We start from the raw sequence: 24,614 nt of genomic DNA, 5'->3' as shown, positions 1-24,614 counted from the left end.
GGCCTTGCATCTCCATCTCCTGCCTGCCTCTCCACCATGTGCAGGCCTCCGAGTAAGCGTCCCTCAGCGGCAACTCCCTCCCCAATCATCCCCATTAGCTACTGTCCACACTGGGCTGGAGGGAGATCAATTACCAGTGCTGGCCACTGAACCGTGCTAATGAGGATGTACGCACACCCAGCTGGTGGTGGGCATGGGTGGGAGGGGCAGGGGAGGCTACTTACTAAGTGCTTGGTGGGGCAGGTCCCCTCTAGGGTCCCTGGAAGATGCTCCCTTGGGGCAGAGACCCCAGGAACCATGGTTTAGCTCAAGCTGTGTGTGGGAGCAGAAGAAACAGCCTGGCTGGGGATTCGGGACTCAGGGAGTAGGGGTGACACTGATGAGAAGAGGTGCATTCTCAGGCTTGGCCTGTTCGGGTGTCCCTGCTGCCCAGCCCTCTGAGCCTTTGCTCAGACCCTCCCCTCTACCAAGAATGCCCTCCCTGTGTCTACCCCATATCCCAAGGGCCAGTTCAGATGTCATCACCAGCAACGCTCCTGGACCACCTCTACCCTTATCCCTGACAGAAAAACCACTCCAGCCTCTTGGCTCCTAGCCCCTTTGGACCTCGCTCTGTGTAATTCTGACTCTACCAGATTGTACTGATCTGTTTGAAAAGACACTCAGCCTCTCTCATAAGAGCAATGCAAAGGAAAACCATGAGAAGAGATGGTTTTCTTCTATCAGATTGGCAAAGATAGAAAAGGTGGATAAAGGCAGTGCTAGCCCTCGCTGCTGGAGCAGGAGGGGCAGGTGCCACCTTAGTAACCGAGTGTGACCTCTTCAGAGGGTAATTTGACAATAGCTATGTAAATTCAAAATGTACCTGCCCTTTGACCTAGCCATTCACTTCCAAGCATTCATCGTCTGAGATACAAGTGCCCAAAGATAAAACTACCAGAGTGCTCACTGCCTGGAAATGTCCTCCACATTGTCCATCAAGAGGGTGGTGAGAGTCACTCAGGCCACGTCACACAATAGGCATCCCCAACCCCCTGCCCGTGGAGTGAGATAAGCAGAGCACCCATCTCCAAGCTATTGCGGGGAGTCAATCAGTTAATATAAATAAAGTGCTTAGAGGAGCGTCCAGCACAGAGTAAGTATAAGTTCTTGCTATTATTATGGGTTTGCTGTTGTTGAAAAGCATTGGGTGGATCTGTACATATTGATATGTAATTATCTCCCAGAAATGCTGGTCAGTGAAAAATGCAGACAGAGGCCGCCAGTGGTGCAGGATGTGGATTGGGTTCTGGCTGGCTTTGTTTCTTGAGGAGATCTGCTTTTGAATGCATAGACCATCTCCAGGGAAGTGGACAGGGCTGACAGCAGTGGCTGTCTCTGGGGAGGGACAGGAGACCGGGAGACAGGGGCGAGAGGAAGATTTGCACAGAGACTTCCACGCAGTTTGCAGTTTTTAACCACATGCCTGCACCATCTATTCAAACAAATAAATCACTCATGAAGACTGGTGATTCACCTGTCTGCATCTCCCACCAGACCATGAGCCCCCTGAGGGCAGACACTGTGTTGGAGCCACTGCAGAATTCCCAGCCTGGCACACAAAGGTACCTGGCAAATGTTGGCTGATGGGTGAGCTGGCTGGAATTCCATGTGGTCCCTCTGCTGGGACTCCCCCGCAAGGCATGATTCCCAGGAGATGCCCACAGATTAGGGATGGGGCATGCTGGAGCAGCCTGGGGAGCATTTGGCCTTAGTGGGAGGCAGACCTCAAAAGCTACTTCCTAGAGGATCATTCCTGGAAGCAGGACCCAGGTGTCCAGGTGCATCCAGGCCTCCAGGAGCCTAAGATAACAGCCTCGATCAAGGGCAGGACCCTCTCTCAGGCCACAGCGCAGGCCCCTCTGTATGCAGGAGGCTGATGTCCCCATCTATCTGCATGGCTGTACGAGGGACCAGGGAGGCATTACCGTGGCAACAGCCTTCACAGTGCCAAGGGACTAATTGTGTGGCTTTCACACTTCTGATGGGCTGAGTTCCAGGTCCCAGATCTGTGGTAATGCAGCCTACCAGGCCAGTGCCTGGGCTGAGGAGCAGAAATGATGCCCCTAGGCACAGGAAGGGACCTGCTGGGCCCACCTCTGCCATCAGCCCCGACTTCGAGCCACCCTCCCTTGTAGCCCTCGTCCTGTGCAGTGAACAGTGGCTGCTCCAGCTGGAACCCCAGGAGAGGAGGCCCGGCTGTGTCTCTCACCAGAGCCTTGTGGCAGAAGAGCCCCAAAGTGGGAAGAGCTTGACTGTCCACTATCCATGGACAGTCAAGGAAAGGGATGGAGAGGTAAAACATGGCTTATCCCCGCAGGGAACACCCCCGAAGTGGAGAAATGAAGCAGCTTTACATGCACAAATGTGACTCTGTCTTCAAAACACATCACTGGTGTGTGTGTGGGGAGCGGTGGGGGGAAAGCTAGCCCAGCAAGATGCGGACAGTATCCCGCCACTTAACACACATACACACGATGCTGAACACTGTCTCTGAGTGCATAATATGAGGAGGAAATTTTTAAAATGTAAGTGGTCCAGAGGGATCTATAGCTCACAGCTTCAACATCACAGGGAGAGGAGAGGGGAATAGAATAGGGCAGTAAGGGGACCTTAGAGTCATCCATTTTTTAAGTAGACTGGGTTCCTATTTTTACCTGTGCTACCAAAATGATTTAAAGTTAATATAAAAAGTCATTGCTCTATCTTGCTGTCTCATCAAGGCTCCCTCTGACCACCCTCTTTAGTGCCGAGGCCTGACCTAGCCCCTACACTCCCAAGGCCCCTTGCTCACTCATATTTCCACAGCAGTGAGGCTCACTGTGCCTGGTCTTCTCCCTTCCTGGGGGGAGGGGGCAGTGGGGGATGGCTATACCAGCTTGTGTGTGAGGCCAATCTGGCCCACTGCCTGTTTTTACACAGCTCCAGAGCTATATATAAAAGAATGGTTTTATGTTTTTTAATTGTTGAAAATCAAAAGAGGGATAGTATTTTGTGACACATGGAAATTATATGAAATTCAAATTTCAGTGTCCAGATAATGTTATTTGAACATGGCCAAGCCCATTCGTTCGTCTTGTCAAGAGATGCTTTCTGCTATAAAGGCAGAGTTGAGTGGTTGTATGACCTGAAAGCCCAAAATATTTATTTGGCCCTTTGCAGACAAAGGTTGCCAACCCTGATCTGGACTGTAAGCACCACAAGGATGGGGGTCTCGTTTTGTTCCCTTATGTATCCCGAGTGCCCACCACAGCGTCTGGCACACAGTTAGGTGCTCAGTAAATCTGGCTGAATGAGCGAATGGAGGTGTATGCGTTGGAGCATGTCGCTTCAACCTCCTAGAGAAAGTGACCCCCTTCCCAGCTCCGTCTGGCAGACATCACCGCCTTCAGGGATGGGAAGGTGGGCTCAGGTCTCCCTGAGCACTGCACTGGGAGAGGCATCTGTGGGGCAGGCAGTGTCATTTGCTCTAAGTCCTCGGAGAATAAAGCAGAGGGTGGCAAGGTCTGGATTTGGTACCAACAGGGTGGGCCCCCAGGTCTCTGGAAGGTGGCATGTCTTTGCTTAGCCACGCGGACCTCCCTCCAACGACCCACAGCCCCTCTCTGCCCACAGCTGACTCTGCTGCCTGCGTGGGCTGCGCTTTGGTGCCCTCTGGTGGCCGCCAGGAGTGTCTCTTTCCAAGGCATGCGCCAGCCACCCTCTGGAAGTGAACCCTGGCCCCGGACTCCATAGCCCATCTGACCTCCTCGTCCAGAGATCCAAGGGCTCAATGGTCCGGCTCAATCTGTCCCTTCCAGTTCTTCCCCCGCCCTCCCCCCACGCACAAGATAGCTTGATATCAGAAGATGCCCTCCTGCCAAGATGATAGGGGAGCTGCTGGCAGCCTCTCCTCTGGTTAGACTAGGTAGGCCCATGGCTCCTGAGGGTCTCCCAGGCTGCAAGACAATGCCCACCCCTGTCACCTCCAGTGTCCCTGACGGTGGGTGGGAGGGTGACCTTGGTTCCCATGTCCCAGGGATCCTAGTGTGATGGGCAGTAGGTAGCTTATAAGCTTCCTTGTGTTTTCTACACATCCGGAGAGGTCCCATCTGGGTAAGGGCTCCTCAGTCCAAGGAAAATAACTGCTCCAAGTTCTACTTTGGGGACAGAAGATTTGTCTCTCACCAGCATGAAACGCCACGTGCAGTGATCATCATGTGCTCGTCACCACATGCACATTGCACCACTACCTCTACCAGGAAACCATGGGCTCTGGGAGGGGAAGGGCAAGTCTGAGCTGCCTCAGCAACCCCAGCCTCCAGCCAGGGCCTACCTGAGTGGATGGATGGATGGATGGATGTCCTGTAGCAGAACTGAGCTTTGGAGAACTCTGGGTCCGCAGCCAAGCTCACGACCACTCCTTCCAGTCATGCCCATGCATCTCATCAGTCCTATTTCCAAATATATCCTGGTTCCACCACTTCCCTCTGTCCGTGCCCTCTGCCCCTCACTCACTCGCACCTCTCCAGCACCCCAGCCTCCCTTATGCCAAGCCTACCCAGCTTCAGGGCCTCTAGGGCAGCTGGTACCAAAACCTGAAACACTGTTCCCCTGGAGCTTCCCAGATATGGGACTTCTTCCACCACCCCAGCAAGGGGTCCCTTCTCACAGGCATTCCAGCCATCACTATCTAGCTCATCACTCTTATTTTCTTCATAGATTATATTACTAACAAAAATGCTTATTTGCCTACTTGCGTCTCCCCCACGAGAATGCAGCACGAGGGCTGGGACTTTGCCCTTCTCTCTCCTCTACATCCCCGGCACCTGTGTGGAAGCTCAACTCATGCTTGGGGAACGATCCCTTGCTGTCCCTTACTGGTTCACACTTCAAGTGTGCAGGTGTCACCCAAATGCATCAGAAAGGCAGGACGGGTCTGGTGCAGAACTCCGGCGAGAAGGCTCAGATCTGGGTGCCTCCTCCAGCTGTGTGGTGGGCAACTCGCTCCCCTCTCTGAGCCCAGTTTCTTCATCAGGAAAAGAGTCTCCACCTCACAAGGGGGTTGTGAGGTTTGAGGGGGAAAATGAAAAGTAAAAGCTTGTGAAATTAAAAATTTCAAGACGTGCACAATATTTTGAGCTGCATTTATTGTACTCCACTGGTACCTGTCAGGGACCCCAGGACACTGTCCAGCCTGTGTCTGGGAGCTACAATGCTGGTTGCATACCCCACACCCTCCCCTCCTGGCAGCAGCTCCCAGCACCCCTGAATGGCACAGCAGCCAGGACCCCAATGGGTGATTATCCCAGAGGGAACCGTAGTGACACAGGGGCCAAAGCTGGCTCCCTCCTCTTTTGTTGGGCTTGCATTTTTTTTTCATTAGTTGTCAACACCTTAAAAATAGGAATATTTCACATAAAAGCCTGGATCTCTGGCTTCTCCAGATTTCTGACATTAGACCTGCATTCCCACTTTATAGCAATTAGCCACAACTAAATGACAACCACCAACTTCAGATGGGGACCTGTGCTTTGCCAGTCCCCACCACTCTATTGTACCTCAAGGTCAGCTGCCATTATCAACTTGATGGTCCAAATATTTTTCATCATAAAGCAATGTCTCTCTGTGTAGTCTTCAGGAACAGTAGGAAAGTCAGTTGCACTGCAAAGACCTCACAAGTCAAAGGCCTACTTCATTCATTTATACAACCTTAAGAGCATCTGAGTAAGAGATCTGTGAACCAGCCCAAATCCCCCCTTTTATCCACAAAGGGCACCCTAGGGATGGGTGCGGCAGTCACTCTACACACACCCCTTCATGCAGCTAAGAGGCAGAGCTGAGAGCAGCAGACTTCACAAGTCTGAGCCAGTTGCTCCTTTCGAAGTTCTCAAATTCCCTGAACCCAAAGCACTGGTAAGCTGGGTGGACACACCAGGCACTTGGCTGTACCAGAGTGAGGTTGTGGACGAAGCAGCCAGACCCAGGCAAAGCTTGCTGGTGCGCCCTCTGGTGGCCATGAGGCAGCTCTGCAGGCCTCCATGAAGAGTTTCGATTTGATTCCAAGTGAGCCCGTGTCAACCACCATGGTTCCCAAAGCAGGCTCCCCCCAACCCCATGTGTGCCAAGTTTTCAACTTCCAACTAATTCCTTCCCCAAACATTCCTGATCTCCATTCCACCCCTCAACCACTCTCCTGGGCACCCATCTCAGTCTCCAGTGTGGCTGGACTCCTCCTAGGCTGTGTGGCCTCTTCACGGCAGGGTCCAGCCTCCCCATTCTTCACATCCTGGTGCCTCGCCCCAGGCTTAGCCCACGGCAGCCTCGCAGTGTTTGCAGGGAAAAACCCTACAGCAGTGGGGAGGCCAACCCCAACCTACAGGGTGAGCAGCACAGGCCAGGTGGGTCCCTCAGAGAACAGGAAGCACATGTCCCAGGAGACGATGTCCCAAGAGCTGCTGTGGCCAGATGGCCAATCTTCACAAGAAGCTGGGGATCTGGACTTTTATGTGAAATACACCAAATTTTACAGGTTGGCTCAAATGTATATACTACCCAGGCCAAGAAAACACATTGGCGGATGGCTCCAGGCTGGGGCCCAAGATGGAGAGCTCTGCTGAGAACCTGCAGCTGACAGAACCTTCAAGATGCCGGGCGGAAGCCAGTGGTTTTCAAGGTTTTGTTTATTTGAGTAGTCTGTAGCCATCATCATGTTTGATCCTGAGAGGCAAGCAAGGGAGAGAAAATTCTTGGACCCATTTTAGAGTCTGAGACATTGAGGCTGAAGTGGGCTCCTGGCAGGGTCAAGGTCACAGCTAGTGGAGAGAGCTCTGAGATACATGAGGCTGTGTCCCACGCAACAGCAGGCCCCAAGCCCACCCAACCTGGCCTGCCCCCTCTTAGCTGTGCCCTTCCTAGTCCCCTGGAGAGCCAACCATCCAACAACAGCTGAGACGGCGGCTCCCTGTGCACACCCACTGGCCACACCCACCCTCCGTGCACACAGCTACAGGACAGGCAGCCCGGGCAGAGCCATGCAGCTCTCTCCATGGGTGCACAGCCCAGAGGCACGCAAGCCCCATGTGGGGTTCAGGTCCAAGCAGAAACACCTCCTGCAGCCTTGCCCATCATGGGGAGAGTTGCGGGGGGGGGTCCCTGGGTCAGCCAGGCGAGTGGCCATGGCCAGCGAGGCAGCCTCACCAGTTGGCCTTCACTGCCTTGATGTCACTCACGAGGTTCTGGGCCAGGCAGATACCAAAGATCTGTAAGACGGAGAGCAGGTGAGGGAGAGGCCACTGGCAGGGCAGGTTGTCCAGGGCAGAGTGAGGGCATGCAGGGCCACAGTGGTACCTGGAGGAGGGCGATGCCCACAAAGATCCCAGCCACAATGATCAGGTTGTCCTGCAGCCACTTTTCAAACTGGCCCACGCAGCCTTTGGTGTGGATGAAGCCCTGCTGCTCCAGCTCCTGGGGACAGATGGGCACCAGGCTCGGCTCAGCCCACCCACCACCACTGCAGGCCCCATCTCAGTCCAGCTTGCTAAGCTCAGCCCCGCCCAGGACCTTACACCTTAGTGCCTGCAGCCTGGAGCTCCACCACAGGGCCTTCTCCTCATCAGGGTCTCAGCACAGATGCCTTCTCCTCCGAGAGGCCTTCCCTGACTGCCCTGCCCCAATCCCATCACTTCTCTGATTTTATTTTCTTCCAAGTGCTTAGCTGAAATTGTCACATTATTGTTCGTATTTCTTTATCCATGTCTTACTGTTTTCTCCCTCTAGTGGAGTCCACTGCCTTGTGTTTGGCAGTACCAAGCCCCGCGTGCCTCCTAGGACTCAGCATCCCCTCCCCCGAATCCCTGAGGCCTTTTAGAGCCTAGAGGGGACCCCCCCTTCTGATCCCAGTGCCCCCAGCTGCCCCCAGCCCTGTCCCCTCCCCTCTCACCAGTTTGAGCCGAACATCGTAGCCACACTGAGTGTTGAGGACATCTTCCTGAGAAGAAACAGGCCAGTGAGCAACTCAGTGGGGGGGGGGGGGCATCCATGGGGTCTCAGGGGAAGCAGATGGAACCGTGGATTCCGCTGCGTCCACCGCTCCTTAAGCTAGGCTGGCTGGGACCCGTGCACCTCTTTCCCTGATGCCAGGGCGCATGGCCACAACACCAGCTTGAACTGCTTCAGTTTTAGGAACCCTGACTGCTCGAGTTTTATAAGAATGGGAAGAAACCTGGCCCTCGTTGTCCCTGTGCACTGTGACTGGAGGGGTGTCACCGAGAGAAGCTTCTGCTCTAAAGAAAGCCATAAAAGGGTCAGAACCCCCAACCAACCCTGCCACCCCAGCATGGTGGCCCAAGAGGAGCAGTCCCTATCCAACAGGCCTCAGCACTGCCCATGGACACAAACTCCCCAGCCCACAGGGCTACTCCTATGTAAGCTGACCTCCCCGACATCCACATCCACAGCCCCCAGAGCAGGGTGGAGTCAAGCCAGCCCGGGGATGGGCTCTTCCCAGACTGGGCCTGCGAACTGCAAGGCCCACCCCTCCTCACCAGGCCCCACTCACCACAGGGTCCCTGACGCAGCAGGAGAAGGGCACCCCGCAGCGCTCCCGGCTAGGGTTCACATCAGTGCAGTTGAAGTAGATATTGAGGTTCCAGTCGTTGGGCCCTCGGGCTCCGCAGCAAGACCACTAGTGGGTGGGAGAAGAACCCCAGGTGAGCCAGGCCCAGCCCAGGAGCCCCATCCTGTTTGGGGACAGGCCCAGGCTGCAGGAAGACAGGGCTGGGCTGGCCGGGAGGGGGCCTAGAGGCAGCCAGGCAGGCGGGTAGCTCCGCCACAGATAGGCCAGGCCTGGGCCCAGGGCCACCAGAGCAGCTTGAGGCTCCTGCCTGGGTTGGTGGGGGCTGGGTGGAGTAGGAAGGGGCTCCTGAGCTTGTCCCCTAGTCCAAGAGAGGCTGAGAAAAGGAAGGGAGGGGGCAGGGATGGTGGCCCAAGGACTGTGGCTTCCTCCAGGCCACCTTGAGGGGTTCGAGTTTCAACAAACCCTGTGGGGAAAGGCACCACTGAACCCCACATCTGTGACCCGTCTCCCCACCCTTGCCCCAGCGATTTTTACAGAAGACCTTCTCTCTTCCTCTCTGCCGGGACAGGAGGGCAATCCTGCCACCCTCACAATGATCCCATTCCACTTTACAGATGCTGCTGTCAGCACCTGTATCACCATTACCCCTACCCAGCACATCGTGGGGCTGCAATGAAGCAGGGAGCTCGTGATCTAGTGGGGAGACAGGAGCACACAGCCTTAACTCACTGACATGGCACAGGCTGCTAAAAAGCTGGCCCTCAAGGGACCAGCTCAAGGCTGGTCTTGAGAGGCCTTCTCCTCTCCCAAGGCTGCCCCCAAGAGGCCTTCACCTTCTCCGAGCTTCCCCATTTCAGCCCTTACCACAGTTTATAATTCTACACACACACGCACACACACACGCACACACACACACGTTTGTTTGTTTTGCTCTTTTATCATCTGTCTCTTCCCCCAGACTACCATCCCCACAAACACAGGTCCCAGCTTTTTTCACCTCTGAATCCCCAGCCCCTAGCCCAGAGCCTGGCACAGAATAGGTCCATAACAATTCTGTGTTGAATGAACAAATAAATCACATCCTAACCACCTGCCTCTCTGTTTACTTCTGCCCTGGGTTGAGAGCTCCTCAAAGCAGGCACCGGCTCTGGTTCACCTCTGGATCCCAGAGCAGTTCTTGGGGTGGATGGCACCAAAGGAGTATGACTCTGAGTGTGTGTGACTACGCGTGTGAGTGGGTGAGAATGTGCAGGCGGGAGGTGTCTAGGATTTTGTGAACTGTTCACTGACTGCTTCTTCACAGGGGTTAGGTTTGCAAGCTTGAGGGCAGAGCTTCTGGGGGGCAGGTCTCAAACTCGAATATGTTCAGAGGCCAAACGAATAATATAAATGAGGGAAGAGGGCCGACAGGTATAATAAAATAGAGTGGCGGGGACGGGGCAAACAGTCCCTCTACCAGCAAAGGGGGCAGTGGCAATGTAGCACCAGCCCATACTGTGGGCCCAGTTTAGTAGAAGAAGAAATCTGTATTTTTATGCCACGTTTCCTCCTTTAAGTGTTCTGTAAGCCTGGCCTAGGAGCTGCCAGTTTGGATCCTCTGGCCTCTGTTCCCCAATGTTGTGACCATGCAGGGCTAGGCACATGGAGATCACGAGTGGCTGGCTTCCTCTCAGACAGGGGCCCTCCTGGCTCGCTTCCTTGGGGCCTGCCTGGCCTGGTGGGCGAGGGAACAGACCCAGCACACAGGGAGCTTTCTCCCTCATTCATCTGTCCAGCACGTGCCTCCTGCATGTGGTCAGAGCTGGATGCTGGACTTACGTATTCCTGAGCAAAGTCAATGAGGTTCTGGAGGTCAATGTCATCCCGATAGGCCTTGACATTGTTGTTGATGAAGAGGTTGAGCTGGTCTCGAATCCAGTCCTTGAAGACGAAGGCCAGGATCCCTGTTGCCAACTCCAGGAAGAAGATGAGGCCAAGGAACACGGAGAACTGGGGTTGGGGGCACACAGACAGTGGGGGTCAGAGATACAGGGTCTGGGGTTGCCACTGGGTGGGGCTCCAACCTCCTGCACCCTGACCCAAGACAGCCCAGAGTCCCCACCTTCTATCATGTTAGTATTGTTTTATGATGAAAAAAGATAGTGCTGTTCTTACCTACCCTGTTGTCTTTGAGAAACCACTCTCCACACACACATTCAGTTTCTGCTGCTACACAGAAGCCACCTCCACCTCTTTCCCCATTCCCACTCCCACACAGAGGACTGGGCATGCGTCAAGATCCCACCAATCAGAGCATTACCTCCCCTGGGACGACAGGGATTGGTCCAGAGGCGGCCAATCAGGACTAAGGAGATGCAGTTGAAGTACTTGGGCAGAATGGTTGGGAAGGGAGAGCCTCACTCAGCCTCCAGCAGGAGTTCCTGGGAGGGCAGCTTGAAGCCAGCACCCACCCATTCCCGGACATCTTTCCACCCCAAGAGGACTGGAGCCAACCCAGAGGGACAGAGCTGAGAAACAGAGCGACTAGGACAAGTGACACTGTGGTGGCTGCTGGATCCAAATGCGCTGGCAGCTAACACGCCCTTGGGCTTTCTTAGTGGCCCTTTTAGCTTAGGCCACTAGGTTTCGGTCCCGTACAACAGAAAGGATACTATAAACGTGGAGAATACAAATCTAGTGATTATTGTTACAATAACATAATAAAACTATCATTATTAAGCATGAACTATGCAAGAAGTGGGTGGGAGGAGGTTGGGGTCCCCAGTGGGAGGGCACTCACAAACTTGAGCAGGAAGGTGTTCTCCCGGAGGGCCCCAATGCAGCCGGCAAAGCCCAGCACCGACATGATGCCTCCTACCACTACAAACAGCCACACAGGGTCAAGGCCTCCCAGATCTGTCAGCGCCGAGATGTTGGAGAGAACACCCTGTGAAGGGCGAGCAGAGGCAAATGGGGGGAGCTGGCCCTCCCACCATCTTGACCCAGAGCAGCCCCACACCCTACCCCACCGCCTTACCTTCTCACCCCAGGCCCAGAGACCAATGGCCAGGAACAGGGCTCCCAGCACCTGCAGGAGCAGCAGCAAAGAGCTGAGGGCTGGGGCACCAGCATCCTTTCCCACCCCCAGCAGAGCCCCCTCCCCACTACTGCTCAGGGTCTTCAGGAAGCCAGGGGGAAAGAGAGAAAGAGGGGAAAGGGCTGTAAATGGGATCCAGGGTCCTTTCTTCTTTTTTTTTTTAACATCTTTATTGGAGTATAATTGCTTTACAATGGTGTGTTAGTTTCTGCTTTATAACAAAGTAAATCAGGTATACATATACATATGTCCCCATATCTCTTCCCTCTTGTGTCTCCCTCCCACCCTCTGCATCCCACCCCTCTAGGTGGTCACAAAGCACTGAGCTGATCTCCCTCTGCTATGCGGCTGCTTCCCACTAGCTATCTATTTTACGTTTGGTAGTGTATATATGTCCATGTCACTCTCTCACTTTGTCCCAGCTTACCCTTCCCCGTCCCCGTATCCTCAAGTCCATTCTCTAGTAGGTCTGCATCTTTATTCCCGTCTTGCCCCTAGGTTCTTCTGACCATTTTTTTCTTTTCTTTTTTTTAGATTCCATATATATGTGTTAGCATATGGTATTTGTTTTTCGCTTTCTGATTTACTTCACTCTGTATGACAGTCTCTAGGTCCATCCACCTCACTACAAATAACTCAGTTTTGTTCCTTTTTATGGCTGAGTAATATTCCATTGTATATATGGGCCATATCTTCTTTATCCATTCATCTGTTGATGGACACTTAGGTTGCTTCCATGTCCTGGCTATTGTAAATAGAGCTGCAATGAACATTTTGGTACATGACTCTTTTTGAATTATGGTTTTCTCAGGGTATATGCCCAGTAGTGGAATTGCTGGGTCATATGGTAGTTCTATTTTTAATTTTTTAAGGAACCTCCATACTGTTCTCCATAGTGGCTATATCAATTTACATTCAGGGTCCTTTCAATCTTCCCAAGAATGCATCTCAGTGTTTCTTCCCACAGGACACAGCTTGGAAGACTGAACCGTCCCCAGCCCTAAGACGGACGAAGGCGGGCCCCTTCTTGGAACTCAGAATTGGAGCAGAGGATGGCCAAAACAGTCCCACCAAGTGGCAGCAGCTGTTTCCTGAGCCTCTGTTCTCACCCCAGGCCTATGTTAGGGTTCCAGGCTCCTGGCATCCTCTCTGCCCCCTCCCAAGTCTGGTCCTCTTGCTGCCCTGCAACTCTGTGACTGCCACCTCACTCCCGTCCCACCCTTTCAACCTCTATCTGGCAGAGTACGTTTGTAGTTCACAGCCAAAGACCCCTAAATGACAGGGAATCCCAATTCAGCCCCGTATCAGCAGAGTGGCACCAGCCTAGGCCTTCTAAACACCACCCAGTATCCCACCTCATTTCCGTACTAGGAAGACCCCTGGATATCGAGGGCAGCTGCCTGAACCCGGGCAGGACATCTAGTCTCAGAGGGAGAGTGCCCCTCTGGCCCAAGCCCAAGGCTGCGACCCCACCTCTTCAGACCTCCCTCTCCCACCTGCTTTCTCTACAGGCTCCTTCCCCTCAGCACAGAGCCTCAGTCAGCTCCACCCCTGACCTGCCACCTTTAGCACCTTCCCCTCTCCAACCCCAGGCTCCTCCCACTGCTGTACTCTTTTCTAGAAATATTTTTCCTTCCCTCCCCCACACTGGATCTGGGATGTGAAACCAAACATCACTTCTCCTGCCTCATCCCACTTGACCCGCCCGTGGCCTTTAGGTGAATGATCAGTACTTTCTCTCTCCCAAACCTCTCCATGGTTAACGCAACGCCGTTCCTCCTCCTGCCCTTTCTCAGCCTCCCTCCTACAGTGCTCTGCTTCACCTGCGCCATGCACATGGCTACCCCCCTCCCCCACCAGGTTCCAACCTCAGCCTCCTACCCTTCTTCTTGTCACACTCATCTTTCACCCCATCGTGACACTGGCATCTCCTGATCTCCACCCAAACCTCTCCCCGGCTCTAGAGCCCTTAGTCCACCTGCCTGCTGCAAACGCCTCCATGTCCCAGGATCCACTCCATGCACCAGAAATACATCAGGGAATAGGACACATGAGCTCTCAGCCCTCATGGAGTTTACACTCCAGTGGGGGAAATCCACAGTGAGCAAACAAGGTAATTTCAGATACCAACAGAGCCTTTAAAGAAAATCAAACAGGGTGATGAAATGGGGAGTTAATAGGGTAGTGGGGGCATGTTTCAGTTAGGGAGCATGGTGACATTTTAGCTGAGGTTTGAATGATGAAAAGGTGCACTGAAGAGAAGAGAATTCTAGGCGGAAGTACTGGTAAAGGCCCAGAGGTAAGATCATGTTTGGCGGTGCAAGGGACAAACTGAAGGGCAGCAAGGCCAGACACCACAGGGTGCTGTGGGCCACGGGGAGGAGTCTGGACTGTATTCGAGTGAGGAAAAACTGGAAGGTTCTGAGCAGGGTAACATAAGGGTCTGCTTTCCATTAAAATAAAAAAATCTCTGGGCCTGTTTCACAGGTACCTCCTTCAGGCCACCTTGACCCAAAACCAAACCCCCAAGTGGCCCAGTCCTGTCAGTTCAGCCTCATAACTTACCCTGGAGCCTTCCTCACCTTTCCCACCTGCCACCACCCCAACTTTGCCCCAGCCCTCCTCCCTGGTCTCCCTACCTCCAAACCCTGCCCCTCACTCACCCTCCCCATGTCAGCCAGGCAGATCTGCCTCCAAAACAGAAGCTAGAACATACCCATCACCCAGCACTGAAGCCTTGAGTGCTACCCTCTGCCCTCAACATAAAACTCAAACTCTCTGCCCCAGATCTGGGGCCTTTCACACTCGGGCTCCCCATCCTGGAGGACCCTGGAACAAGCCTGGGTCTCTCATGCCTCTCGCCCCTTGACATCTGAGGGGGGTTCCCTCTGCTTAATGCTCTGCCTCACCTCCATCTACTGCCCACTGAGCTGTCACCTTGACTCTGCACTTACTGGCTGTGTGACTCTGGGTTAAAAGATTTAACCTCTCTGTGCCTGTTCCTTCACCTGTAAAATGTAGATAATAAAGTAGCTGCAAGAATACAGTAAGTTATAATTCATTTAATCTGCGTAACAGTCCTGAGGGGCAGGCTTCATTATCACCCACTCGCTGCCAGGGAAGCTAAGGCCCAGAGAGAAGTGACTTGCCCACTGTCTCACAGCTAGGCCTGCTTCACCCAGAGCCCCAGACTTCCCTGACTAGTGCTCTCTGCACATGGCTCACACCCTCGAGGCTGGGCACTGCTGGGGCCAAAGGACACCCACATTGCATGAGCAGCATGTGGGTAAAGGGCAGTGCCACTGAGTCCTGATAAACAAAACTGAATGGGTCTGGCATTCTGACCCAAGACGTCAGAAGCAGAGACTGCAGAGGCAGCAAGTAGCCTTGGAGATATGGGATGAAGAGGGAGAAGGGAAAGATGACTTGGCAGGGCCCAGGGCTATAGATGCCACCCTGGGAGGGGCACCAGCAGCTCCCTTCTCCAGGCAGGGGCAGCCCTGCCCTGGAGCCTCGGTTTGGTCAGCTGTGGATGTTGAATTCTGTTCCCCAGGTCCAGCTCTCCTGGCCTCTCATCAGGAAATATCCCCTGTCCCCGGCCGAGAACTAGGGCGATTGGCCCTCCCTGCCCGCAAGCCTCTTTGGGGTGGGGGTGGGGCTTCGACCTTTGACCTACCCTCCCCCTTTGTAGGAGCTTAAGGCGAGGCAGCAGGCCCAGGTACTGGAGAGGTAAAGGGGCAGGAGACGGGATCCCGTCCTTCGAGGAGGCTCTCATCCCTACGGGTAAAACCAGGGGTGGGGCTCCGCGTATCCCTGACACCCCCGGGTAGCAAAGGGGCTGGGAGGGAGAGGGGGCGCCCGCACTAAGCGTGCCCGTGGGGTCTTCACGGAAACACCTCCCATTTCTCCGCCGGGCCTCGGGAAGACCCCGGAAGACTGTCCCCGCCCCTCCCCGCGCCACTACCGCAGTGGCTGGGACCCGTCCCCTGCAATCCGGGCCTCTTCGTAGTTCCCCTGGGTGGTCCTGGGGGTGGGCGTGGAGGTGCGAATGGGAGGAAGGAGTGGGGGGACGGTCCCAAGCCCTTGTGGCAGAGAGTGTCTCCCCCTAGTAGGGGACTGAGCCTCCTTCTCCCGCCATCCCCAGCACAGGGCCCAGAACCCACCCCGCTCTCACCCAGAAGACGATGTTGAAGCCAAACAGGAAGTATTTCCCGCAGCAGCCGACCTCGGGTTCCTGGAAGTGCTGGTGCTTGCCGGTCATGGTGAGCGGCCGCCCGCCGGCCCGGGAACCGGAGCCGGGGGCTGGGCCCAGCCCTCCGCGGGCCGCCCGGGGCTGGAGCCGCCCGGGGCCTAGCCCGGCGGCTGCGGCTTCATGGCTGCGGCCACCCAGAGCGCCCGTCGGGCCCCGCCCGCCCCCCAGGGTCCGCCCCGCAGGGACCGCCCTAGGCTCCCGGACCGCCCCCTGCTTGGTCCCCCTCAGAGCCCCACCTCTAGGCCTGACTCCGCCCCCTCCATAGGCTCCGCCCCCAGCCTCACTCCCCTTTGGAGCCCAGTCTCCCGACTGTCCCCTCCGGACCCCACCCCCATACAGGCCCCTCCCCACAGCCCGACTCAGCCCTCTCGGAGGCTAGCCTCTAGGCCTGACTCCTCCCTATGCGCTGGCCGCTGCAGCGTCCTTCAGACCAACCTGAGATGCTGAGGGCGCCGCAAGTCGCAGACACGAAAGACCCCTAGTTCCCCCCACACCGCAAAGCTCAGGACCACCGCCACCCCAATCCCCGGCCTTGCCGTCTGTTCCCATCCCTAGAGAGGAGTAACTACTGAGCTGGTGAGCGAGAGGAGGATGGTTATATGGATGGTGTTTAGCACACGTGCAGGACGTTTTATTACAGTGGAGTCCAATCAGAAGCGCTTTTTGGGTGCTGGGATGAATTGGGAGATTGGGATTGACATATAAACACTTGATACTATGTATAAAATAGATAACTAATGAGAACCTACTGTATAGCTCAGGGAACTCTACTCAATGCTCTGTGGTGACCTAAATGGGAAGGAAATACAAAAAAGAGGGATATTTGTATACCTATAGCTGATTCACTTTGCTGTACAGTAGAAACTAACACAACATTGTAAAGCAACTAAACTCCAATAAAAATAAATTTTTTAAAAAAGCGCTCATCACTGGATGGAAATTCTTTTTTTTTAAATTTTTTTATGGCTGCGTTGGGTCTTCGTTGCAGCGCGCGGGCTTTCTCTAGTTGCCGTGCGTGGGCTTCTCATCGGGCTGGCTTTTCTTGATGCGGAGCGAGCTTCAGTAGTTGTGGCTCACCAGCTCTAGAGTGCAGGCTCAGTAGTTGTAGCTCGCGGACTTAGCTGCTCTGCGTGCATGTGGGATCTTCCCAGACCAGGGCTCGAACCCATGTCCCCTGCATTGGCAGGCAGATTCTTAACCACTGTGCTACCAGGGAAGCCCCAGAAATTCAGTTCTACCTCTACTCGTTCAAACTCAGAGTGGATGACACATGGGTCTTGTGAGGGCCACTCCTGCTGCTCCCTGCCCCTTCAGTTTTGCCAGGGGCATATACTGCATCCCCTGGCTCAAGCCCCTTTGGCGGTTAAAGCCCCCTGCCCACCATCTAACCCCTCTCCCCCCTACCAGCTTCCACCCTGATCAGGCTCCTTGGTACCTGGGGTGTCTCACATGAGCCCTCTCAAGGCAGGACTAGAGCAGATCAAGGTTTGGGGGGCCTGAATTTTACTCAATTTTAGAGTCCTCTTTAAAAATAATTCTGGTTTTGTTTAAAAGTATTTATTTAGGAAACAGAAAGGGGCTTAAGCTTCACCACCTTCCAGTTAATCATCGTCTAGCAGAACCATAGTAAGGCCTGACCACCTCTCCTGGGCCAGGGCCTCATCAGTCGCCCCCTCCCCCACTCCCGCCCCTCTAGGGACCCACACACAGCTGGCTGAGGGGAGGTGTGGGATACAGGGCAGGCTCCAAGGCTACAAATCTGATGAGAGGCAATCCATAAAAGTTTTTAAAGCAGAGTGATCAATCGAGAGAGTCCCCCACTCCTGTCCCTGAGGTCCAGCTCTGGGTCAGCGGCCTTGAGCCCCCTCCCCCAAAATGGAAGAGCCTGGCCCTCAGGCTACCTAGCCTCTTTCCCTGAGGTAGGGAGCACGGAGTAAGTCCTGGATCCTAGGATTCTCTCCTGTTATCTTTCCACCTGCAGCTGAGCCCTCCTCCCACCAATAACTCACCTCACCCCACTCTACCCAACCCAACCCCCAGGGTGAAACAAGCCCAGGCTTTCCTCCACCTTTCCGTTGCCCTGGTCCCTCACATTGGGTCCCCCACCAGAACTGCCCCTTGTCCTGGGCCCCAATTCACATTAAAGAGTGTTCGTATTCACTCCAGAATAGGTGAGAACCATGCCATCTGCCCCCAGCCCAGCCCCTTTTACACACACACACACACACACACACACACACAGCAGTGGGAGGCTCAGGGGCAGCCAAATGGGCAGTGGTGCCAGGGTCCCCTCACACCACAAATTTGTTCTTGGCTAGGGAGTTGCTCTTGGCGGCCGTGTCTGCGTGGGCCTGGTACCCAATGATGGTCTTTGTGGAGAGTCCCAGGCGCTCTTTGTAGACATGCCTGGGAGGTAAGTGGGAGAGGAAAGGAGACAGGCAGTCAGCAGCGGGTCCTGGAGATAACGTGGGACCCTGGGTCCTTTGCTCAGAGCTCCTACCCTGGTTCCAACCACAGTAACTCCTGTTGTATTTGTCTTACCCATGTGGAAACCCAAAATGTGCCTAGTGCAAAGGAGAAGAGGTCTGTTAAGAAACAGTTTGAAATTGAGATGCCACACCCTTTACACAAGTGGTGAAGAAAGAAGGGAGAGACAGCATGCAGAGTTCCAGAGGTCTCCCTTGCAGGCCAAACAATGCCCCTTCCACCACTTTCCCCTTCTCTCCTAGAAGAGACCCAGCCCCCACCCTGTGCCAGAGATACCCCTCACCCAATGCGCAGCACGCCCTCCTGGTTCTCTGTCTCCCTCGTCCATACGGCAATCTTGTCCCCCTTGGTTCGGATGTTGATGACGGCCCCACACACCTCCCGGCTGTGCTCCTCAAAGCTCTCCCCGATCAAACACAGCAGCTGGAGCCAAAAAAAAGGAGGAGGATGAGGCTTCCTGGTGGGCACAGAGTCTGCCCCCACCACCCTGAGACCACCGCTACACACCAGCCCAGCCCCTTCCCTTGGGAAGCCTCCCCGCCCAGTCCCCCACTCACCGTCTCCAGCCATAGGTGGTCCAGCTCACTGTGGCGCTGCTGCTTGGAGAGGCTGACCAGCCAGCGGCCACCCCGCCTATTCCTGCTGTCTTCCCACATGGGCTCAATGCCATCCTGGGAGGCAGGCTTGCAGATCAACCACCCCTTTGTTCAGAGGAAAGTGAGGGCCTGGACACCTCCCCAGGTCCTGCTCTAGCCCCTCAGTAGGCCTCCACAGGCCAGGACCTTTCTGCCTTCATCCCTCCTGTACAAGCAGGTTCTACCAGCCATTCAGCCCCCCAGACCCTCCTGTGAGTTCCCATGGGCCCCTAAGCCTCAACATCTGTCACCTCACATAGCCTTGCGTGGGTGTGTGTTTATCTCCCGTACTGAACCAAGTTCCTTGATATGAGAGTTCAAATGGAGGTGATTAAGAAAGCATCTGGGGAGGGGCTTCCCTGGTGGCGCAGTGGTTGAGAGTCCGCCTGCCGATGCAGGGGACACGGGTTCGTGCCCTGGTCTGGGAAGATCCCACATGCCACGGAGCAGCTGGGCCCGTGAGCCATGGCTGCTGAGCCTGCGCGTCCGGAGCCTGTGCTCCGCAACGGGAGAGACCACAACGGTGAGAGGCCCGCGTACCGCAAAAGAAAAAAAAAGAAAGCATCTGGGGCAACCCCAGTGTGGCCAAAGGCAGACATTCCAGGCTCAGCTGCTGGAAACAAATCACCTAAGGAAAATCTTTAAATGCTGATGTCAGGGCCCCACTGCACAGCACCTCCAGGGACAGGCCTGGACATTGATGAGTGTCCTGAGGCAATTCTGATGCACCTCCCTAGTTAAGGAGCCAGGCCAGAAACCTAGACTCCTTCCTTGTTCCCCCTTCATCCCCCTCCCCTGTCCTTCAAGGTACAGCTCAGGTCTGACACTCTGTCCATGCTTCTGCCGAGCGGTCCTCTGATCTGAAATTATACTTGACTCTGAGGGAGGCTGTCCTCGGCACCCCACCCCCAAACGCCTGTGAGGGAGGAAGCTGGGAAGAATCAGCCCCCCTGTGCCCTGGGGACAGGGTGGGGGTGGGGAAGCAGGGCTTACCTTGAACAGGCGTAGTCACAGCCAGAAGAGAGCTTACTGGCCAGCTGGATGTTATTGTACATCCTGGAGAGAGGCCCCCACCCCAGGCTGAAAGTCCAGGCTTTTTAGAGCCTGGTTCCAACTGGCCTCAGACCCCCTCAATCTCTTACCAGACCCCACTGCTTTCCACCCACCTTCCAGCCTCCAAGCCTTTGCTCATACCGGTGCCCCCTGCCAGGAATTCCATCCCCACTTGCCCAGACCTTCGAATCCTACCTTCTCACCCACCTCTAGGGTTTGTGAAGCACCTTTCAGATCTCCTCACTGGATCACCACAGACACTGAGACAGCCTTAAAACTCAGTTTGTGGCTGAGACAAGCTCAGAGAGGGGCAGGAACTTGCCCAGGGTCACAAAGCATGGAGCAGCAGAGTCAGGGTCAACTCCTTGTTTCTCCCACTTCCCAGGCTCTCTCCCTGGGTCCCAAGGAGGCTTCGGGGGGGATGTGCCCCAGCCCAATCCCCCCGCCACCTCCTTGCAGAACCCACCAAGCCCCAGTCCTCAGCAGATGCTGCAAGGCCCCAGGGAAGACTGGGAAAGCTGTGTAGAAAGCAGCTCCTTGGAGGGGTGGGGTCTGCGAAGGATCCCCAGCTCAGAACCCCATGGCCCCAGCCTCCTCCATGAGGGACAGACACTCATGCCCAGAAGTCCTCCACGGTGTCAAACTTGATGACCAGATGCAGGTTGTCCTGCCAGGCCCTGCTGCAGTCATTCTTGAAGAACCACAGAGCCCACCTGGAGGAGGGCGGGCCAGGAGGAAGCAGAGTGCACCCACCTGCCCGCCCCCAGCAGCAGCTAGGTTGGCAGGGAAGCCCTGTCCCTCCAAGGGCAAACAGGGAGATAGGATTTGGGGCACAGGCCGCCCAAGGTGACTGGAGCCAGTTGTCCTGAAGGGCCAGGGGATAAGTGAGGGCCTTTAACCCAGAATCTCAGCTGGGTCAAGGCTGGAAGGGCCACCAGAGCCCAAGTCTTAGGCCAGCTCTGGCCGTTCCCAGATGAGGAAGTGATTCCAAGGCCAAGAGTAGGGCCTACCTGTTCAGCAGTGGGTACAACTCCAGCTTGCTCTCCACGGGGCCCTCGGCCCGGGCCTTCCTCAGAGCCTCCTCACCCACCCACACCCCCGCTGCTGCCTCCTCTTCCTCTTTCTCTTTCTCCTCCTTCTCTTTCTTCCACTTTTGGATTCCACCCTCAGCCTCTTTGGCCTGACCAAAGAAAGAAGTCAAGGTGGGCGATGAGCCCCAGCCTTCGCTGCCCAAGGGGGCGGGCGGGTGGACTTACAGAGTGCGCGGTAGCCATGCTACAGCCTGGACTCCACGGGCACCCAGCATCCGAGGGGGTCCCCAGCTGCCGGCCTTTAACCCACCATCGCCCCGCCCCGCTCACCCAGGACAGGGGACTGGGAGGAGCCAGCGTAGGGGTGGGGGAGTGGGGTGTTCAGAGCGGGAAGGGCTTACACTATTACTTCCATCAGCAAGCATTTAGTGAGCACTGCAGCCCGGGGGCTGGGAATACAGCTGTGACCAGGCAGACCTAGCCTCCGCCCACATGGTGCTGGCCATTTGGGGGCTGAGATACAATGGTAAGTGTCAGTATTAGGGGTCTGCCCTTAGTGAAACCGCATTCCGCCAAGGGTGGACACTGAATTTAAAGCGGACCGTCCCAGACATGGCAGAAGCTGTGACTCTGAAATGGGGGAGGGAGGCAGGGCGGGGCCAGGTCCGAGATCTTATACACACATTGTGGTGTCTCCTTTTTGGCTCTGCTGTCATTCACCCCCTCGATTTCGCCATCAATGTCATCTGACACAGGCATTTATCTGGTCTCTGAAAGCACCTAAGGGTTTTCTTTCTAATGTGATTATTTAGAAACAAGGAGGATATAAAAAATCCACATTTTTGGTTGCTCTTGAAATTTTAGAGAGGTCTGGCAACACTGAGGCCTCCTTCTCCCAATCTGCTACAGCGGACGCTGCCTTAGGGAAGAGCAAGTAAGGTTCCACACAGGCCTGCCGGCCCACTGCACTCCTGCTTCCTACCTCCTGGGCCATCTGAGTGTTCTCCACCTGGGCATGGATGGCGAGGGCCAGTGCACCTGTCATACAGCCTGGGTTCAAGTCCTCCCTGCCCTGACCTCAGCCAAGTACCTGAACCTCACTGAGTCTCAGTTTCCCTCTCTATAAAATGGGAATGTTAATGATACACAACGCAGAAGCTTAGGTATTAAATGATATAAAACACGTAAAGCCCACAAAACAAGGCCTGGCTCAGTGGTCAATAGCAGTCAGCTGAGGGCTACCCCAGGGTGGAGGAGGGACTGGGGAGGTGAGGGAGGGAGGGAAAGCTCTGACTGGGGAGACCCTTTCCCTGCCTTCTGAACAGCAGCCTTTTCTGCAGGGGCTGAACGCTCCCCAAACTTCTTAAGGTTTTTCACCCTCCCCTTGTCCACTTTGAGGGTCCCAGCTCTGTAAGGGACCAGTCCCTTCCCCTACCCCACAGCCAGAGAAGCCCATGACCACCTGGAGGCCGACAGTTAATATCTGTTCAACCCACATCCCTAAGCTCCAGGGTGTGCCAGGCCTAGGCCTAGGAGGCAGTTAGGAGCAGAAGATGAGTGTCCCCTGTGCTCTGGTCTATCAGGGGAGCCAGGCATCAGGTAATCTCACAAAGACCTGTGTCATCATAAATGCAGACCTCTGGAGGAGAGGAATTCACAGATGGGAGAAGACAAGATCCATGACCTGCGCTGAGGGCTTTAGAGCAGCACTTCTCAAGAGCATGGATCAGAATCACCTGCAGGGCTTGTTAAACACGGACCACTGGGCCCTGCCTCCCAATTTCTGATGCCTTAGCACAGGGCTTGGGCCTGAGAATTGGCATTTCTAACAAGTTCCCTGATGATGCTGGTCAGAGATCCCGTTTCAAGAACCACCGACTCAGAGGCAGTTCACAGAAGAGGTGACATTTGAGCAAGCATTAACTAGGTAGGTGGAGGAGGGCATCTCGGGGAGTGGAAGCAGCACGTGCAGAGGCTCTGGAGCAAAGGGCCCGTGAGGTACTGGAGGAAGAGAAGAAAGACCACCACTGTCGCTGAGGCCTAAAGGGGACAAGGGGGGTGAGTCTTGATCTTAGGAGAGTGGAGAGCCATTGGGTGCTTCAAGTGGGTACAGAGGGGCTGCGGAGGTAATCAGATGGGCTTTCTAGCAAGTTCTCTGGCTGCTGTGCAGGAAACAGGCCCTGTGCAATTAAGAGCGAGTGGGAGGAGATCTACTTGGATGCTGACGTAGCTGTCCAGGTCACAAATGGGGTGGCAGGGAAGATGAAGAGAACATGTATTTAGAAGGAAGACTCAGTAGTGCTTGGTTGTGGATAGGCTCTGGAGAGGTGGGCATGAAGTCCCAGCTCCCTGTTGCTGCATAACAAACCACCCCAAACAGAGTGGCCTAAAACTACAATAATCATTTATTTTGCTCACAGAACTGCAATTTGGGTAGCACTCGATAGGGACGGCCCATCTCTACTCCAAAGCCCTATCGATTGGAGTGGCTTACAGGCTGGGGCTGGGGCTATCTTCTCACTCACAGTGGGGCGGTCTTTGCTGGCTGACAGATGGAACCTCAACTGGGGTGTCAGCTGGGACAGTTCTATGCAGCCTCTCCATGTGACCACTTGGCTTCCTCACAGCATTGTGGCTGGGTTCTCATAACCAATGTCCCAAGAGATGAGAGGCAGAAGCTGCCAGTTTCTTAAGGCCTCAGCCTGAAACCTGGCACAGCTTTATGTCCAGTGTACTCTTTTTGAGTCCCAGGGCCCACATTCAACAACAGGGACATAATCCCACCTCTCAATGGGAGGAATGTTGAAGAATTTTGGACAGGAGAAGCATTGGAGGAGGGCCAGGCTTGGGGAGAGATCACGAATCCAGATCTGATGGAGAAAAAGGGGGAAAGGACCCTCTCCAAGTGCCAGACATGGTTTTAGCTGCCTTAGAGTCCTGGCCCAGAGCCTGGCATGGGATGATCCTAGCAGCCACAGCAGCCCTTCCCACCATCCTCCATGTCTTCCAGCGTGGGGCAGCCCCTGGAGTCTGGGGTTGGGTGACTATGAAGAGACCCCAGGAGGAAACCCCCCCAGCCCTATGGGGTTCTGGTCCCTACCCCAGGCCCTCCCAAGTCTGTCTGTGGAGGACATTTTCACAGTGGGGTTGAACAAGTAGAGGCTCTTGAATCCCAATCCTGCCATTCTGTTCCTAAAATATCTCGAATCTGCCCATTACTCTCCCTCCCTCACCTCAGCAAGCATCGCCATCTCTGGCCTGGGCCACTGCCTTTTCTCTCCTAACACTCTCCTTGCTTCCACTCCTGCCTCCCTACAAAACATCCTCCACGTGGCTCAGAGGGATTATTTAAACAATCAGTCTGATCACTTAACTCCTCTCTTTAAACCTCTCCAGGATACCCAGGATGTGGTCCAAAGTCTAGGTTCTGGGACTGCAAGTTCCTGCACGATCCAGGCTTACAGGGCTGATCCTCCAAGAGGCC

The 24,614-nt window shown here is 55.0% G+C and overlaps 2 protein-coding genes across 7 annotated transcripts; both read right to left on the bottom strand.

Moving 5' to 3' along the window:
• Positions 1–6,567: 6,567 nt before the first annotated feature.
• On the bottom strand, positions 6,568–16,067 carry TSPAN17 (tetraspanin 17). 6 transcript variants are annotated; one of them, XM_030846808.3, is made up of 9 exons: positions 15,847–16,066; positions 11,613–11,663; positions 11,376–11,522; positions 10,415–10,585; positions 8,579–8,704; positions 7,961–8,008; positions 7,369–7,485; positions 7,219–7,280; positions 6,568–6,738 (listed from the first exon to the last, which is right to left on the bottom strand). In XM_030846808.3, the coding sequence occupies exons 1-9, from the start codon at positions 15,931–15,933 to the stop codon at positions 6,702–6,704; spliced, it is 846 nt and encodes a 281-aa protein (XP_030702668.1). In that variant the 5' UTR covers positions 15,934–16,066; the 3' UTR covers positions 6,568–6,701. The 6 variants fall into 6 exon arrangements, 5 of the variants coding, with proteins under 5 accessions (XP_030702668.1, XP_060152646.1, XP_060152647.1 ...); XM_060296663.2 differs by lacking the exon at positions 15,847–16,066 and adding an exon at positions 15,349–15,824; XR_009563514.2 differs by lacking the exon at positions 15,847–16,066 and adding an exon at positions 15,349–15,826 and having other exon boundaries at positions 6,663–6,738; positions 7,961–8,004.
• Positions 16,068–18,215: 2,148 nt separating this feature from the next.
• On the bottom strand, positions 18,216–22,175 carry EIF4E1B (eukaryotic translation initiation factor 4E family member 1B). Its single transcript, XM_030846877.2, is given in 7 exon segments — positions 18,216–18,330; positions 18,695–18,834; positions 18,969–19,094; positions 20,051–20,102; positions 20,711–20,812; positions 21,110–21,279; positions 22,113–22,175. Coding segments are annotated over 7 exon segments (768 nt in total).
• Between the last annotated feature and the right edge of the window lie 2,439 nt (positions 22,176–24,614).

Source organism: Globicephala melas, chromosome 3, assembly GCF_963455315.2.
Source record: "Globicephala melas chromosome 3, mGloMel1.2, whole genome shotgun sequence".
Lineage (NCBI taxonomy): Eukaryota > Metazoa > Chordata > Mammalia > Artiodactyla > Delphinidae > Globicephala > Globicephala melas.
Note: the sequence above shows the minus strand (reverse complement) of the source record. Positions and strands in the feature narration are given on the sequence as shown.

Coding starts and splice junctions, on each gene's coding strand:
- TSPAN17 (XM_060296663.2), bottom strand. CDS start 15,447: ATGAGAGCCTCCTCGAAGGACGGGATCCCGTCTCCTGCCCCTTTACCT. Junction 11,664..15,348: donor AGCTCCTACAAAGGGGGAGG/GTAGGTCAAAGG, acceptor CTGCTCCTGCAG/GTGCTGGGAGCCCTGTTCCT. Junction 11,523..11,612: donor TCTGGGCCTGGGGTGAGAAG/GTAAGGCGGTGG, acceptor CGCCCTTCACAG/GGTGTTCTCTCCAACATCTC.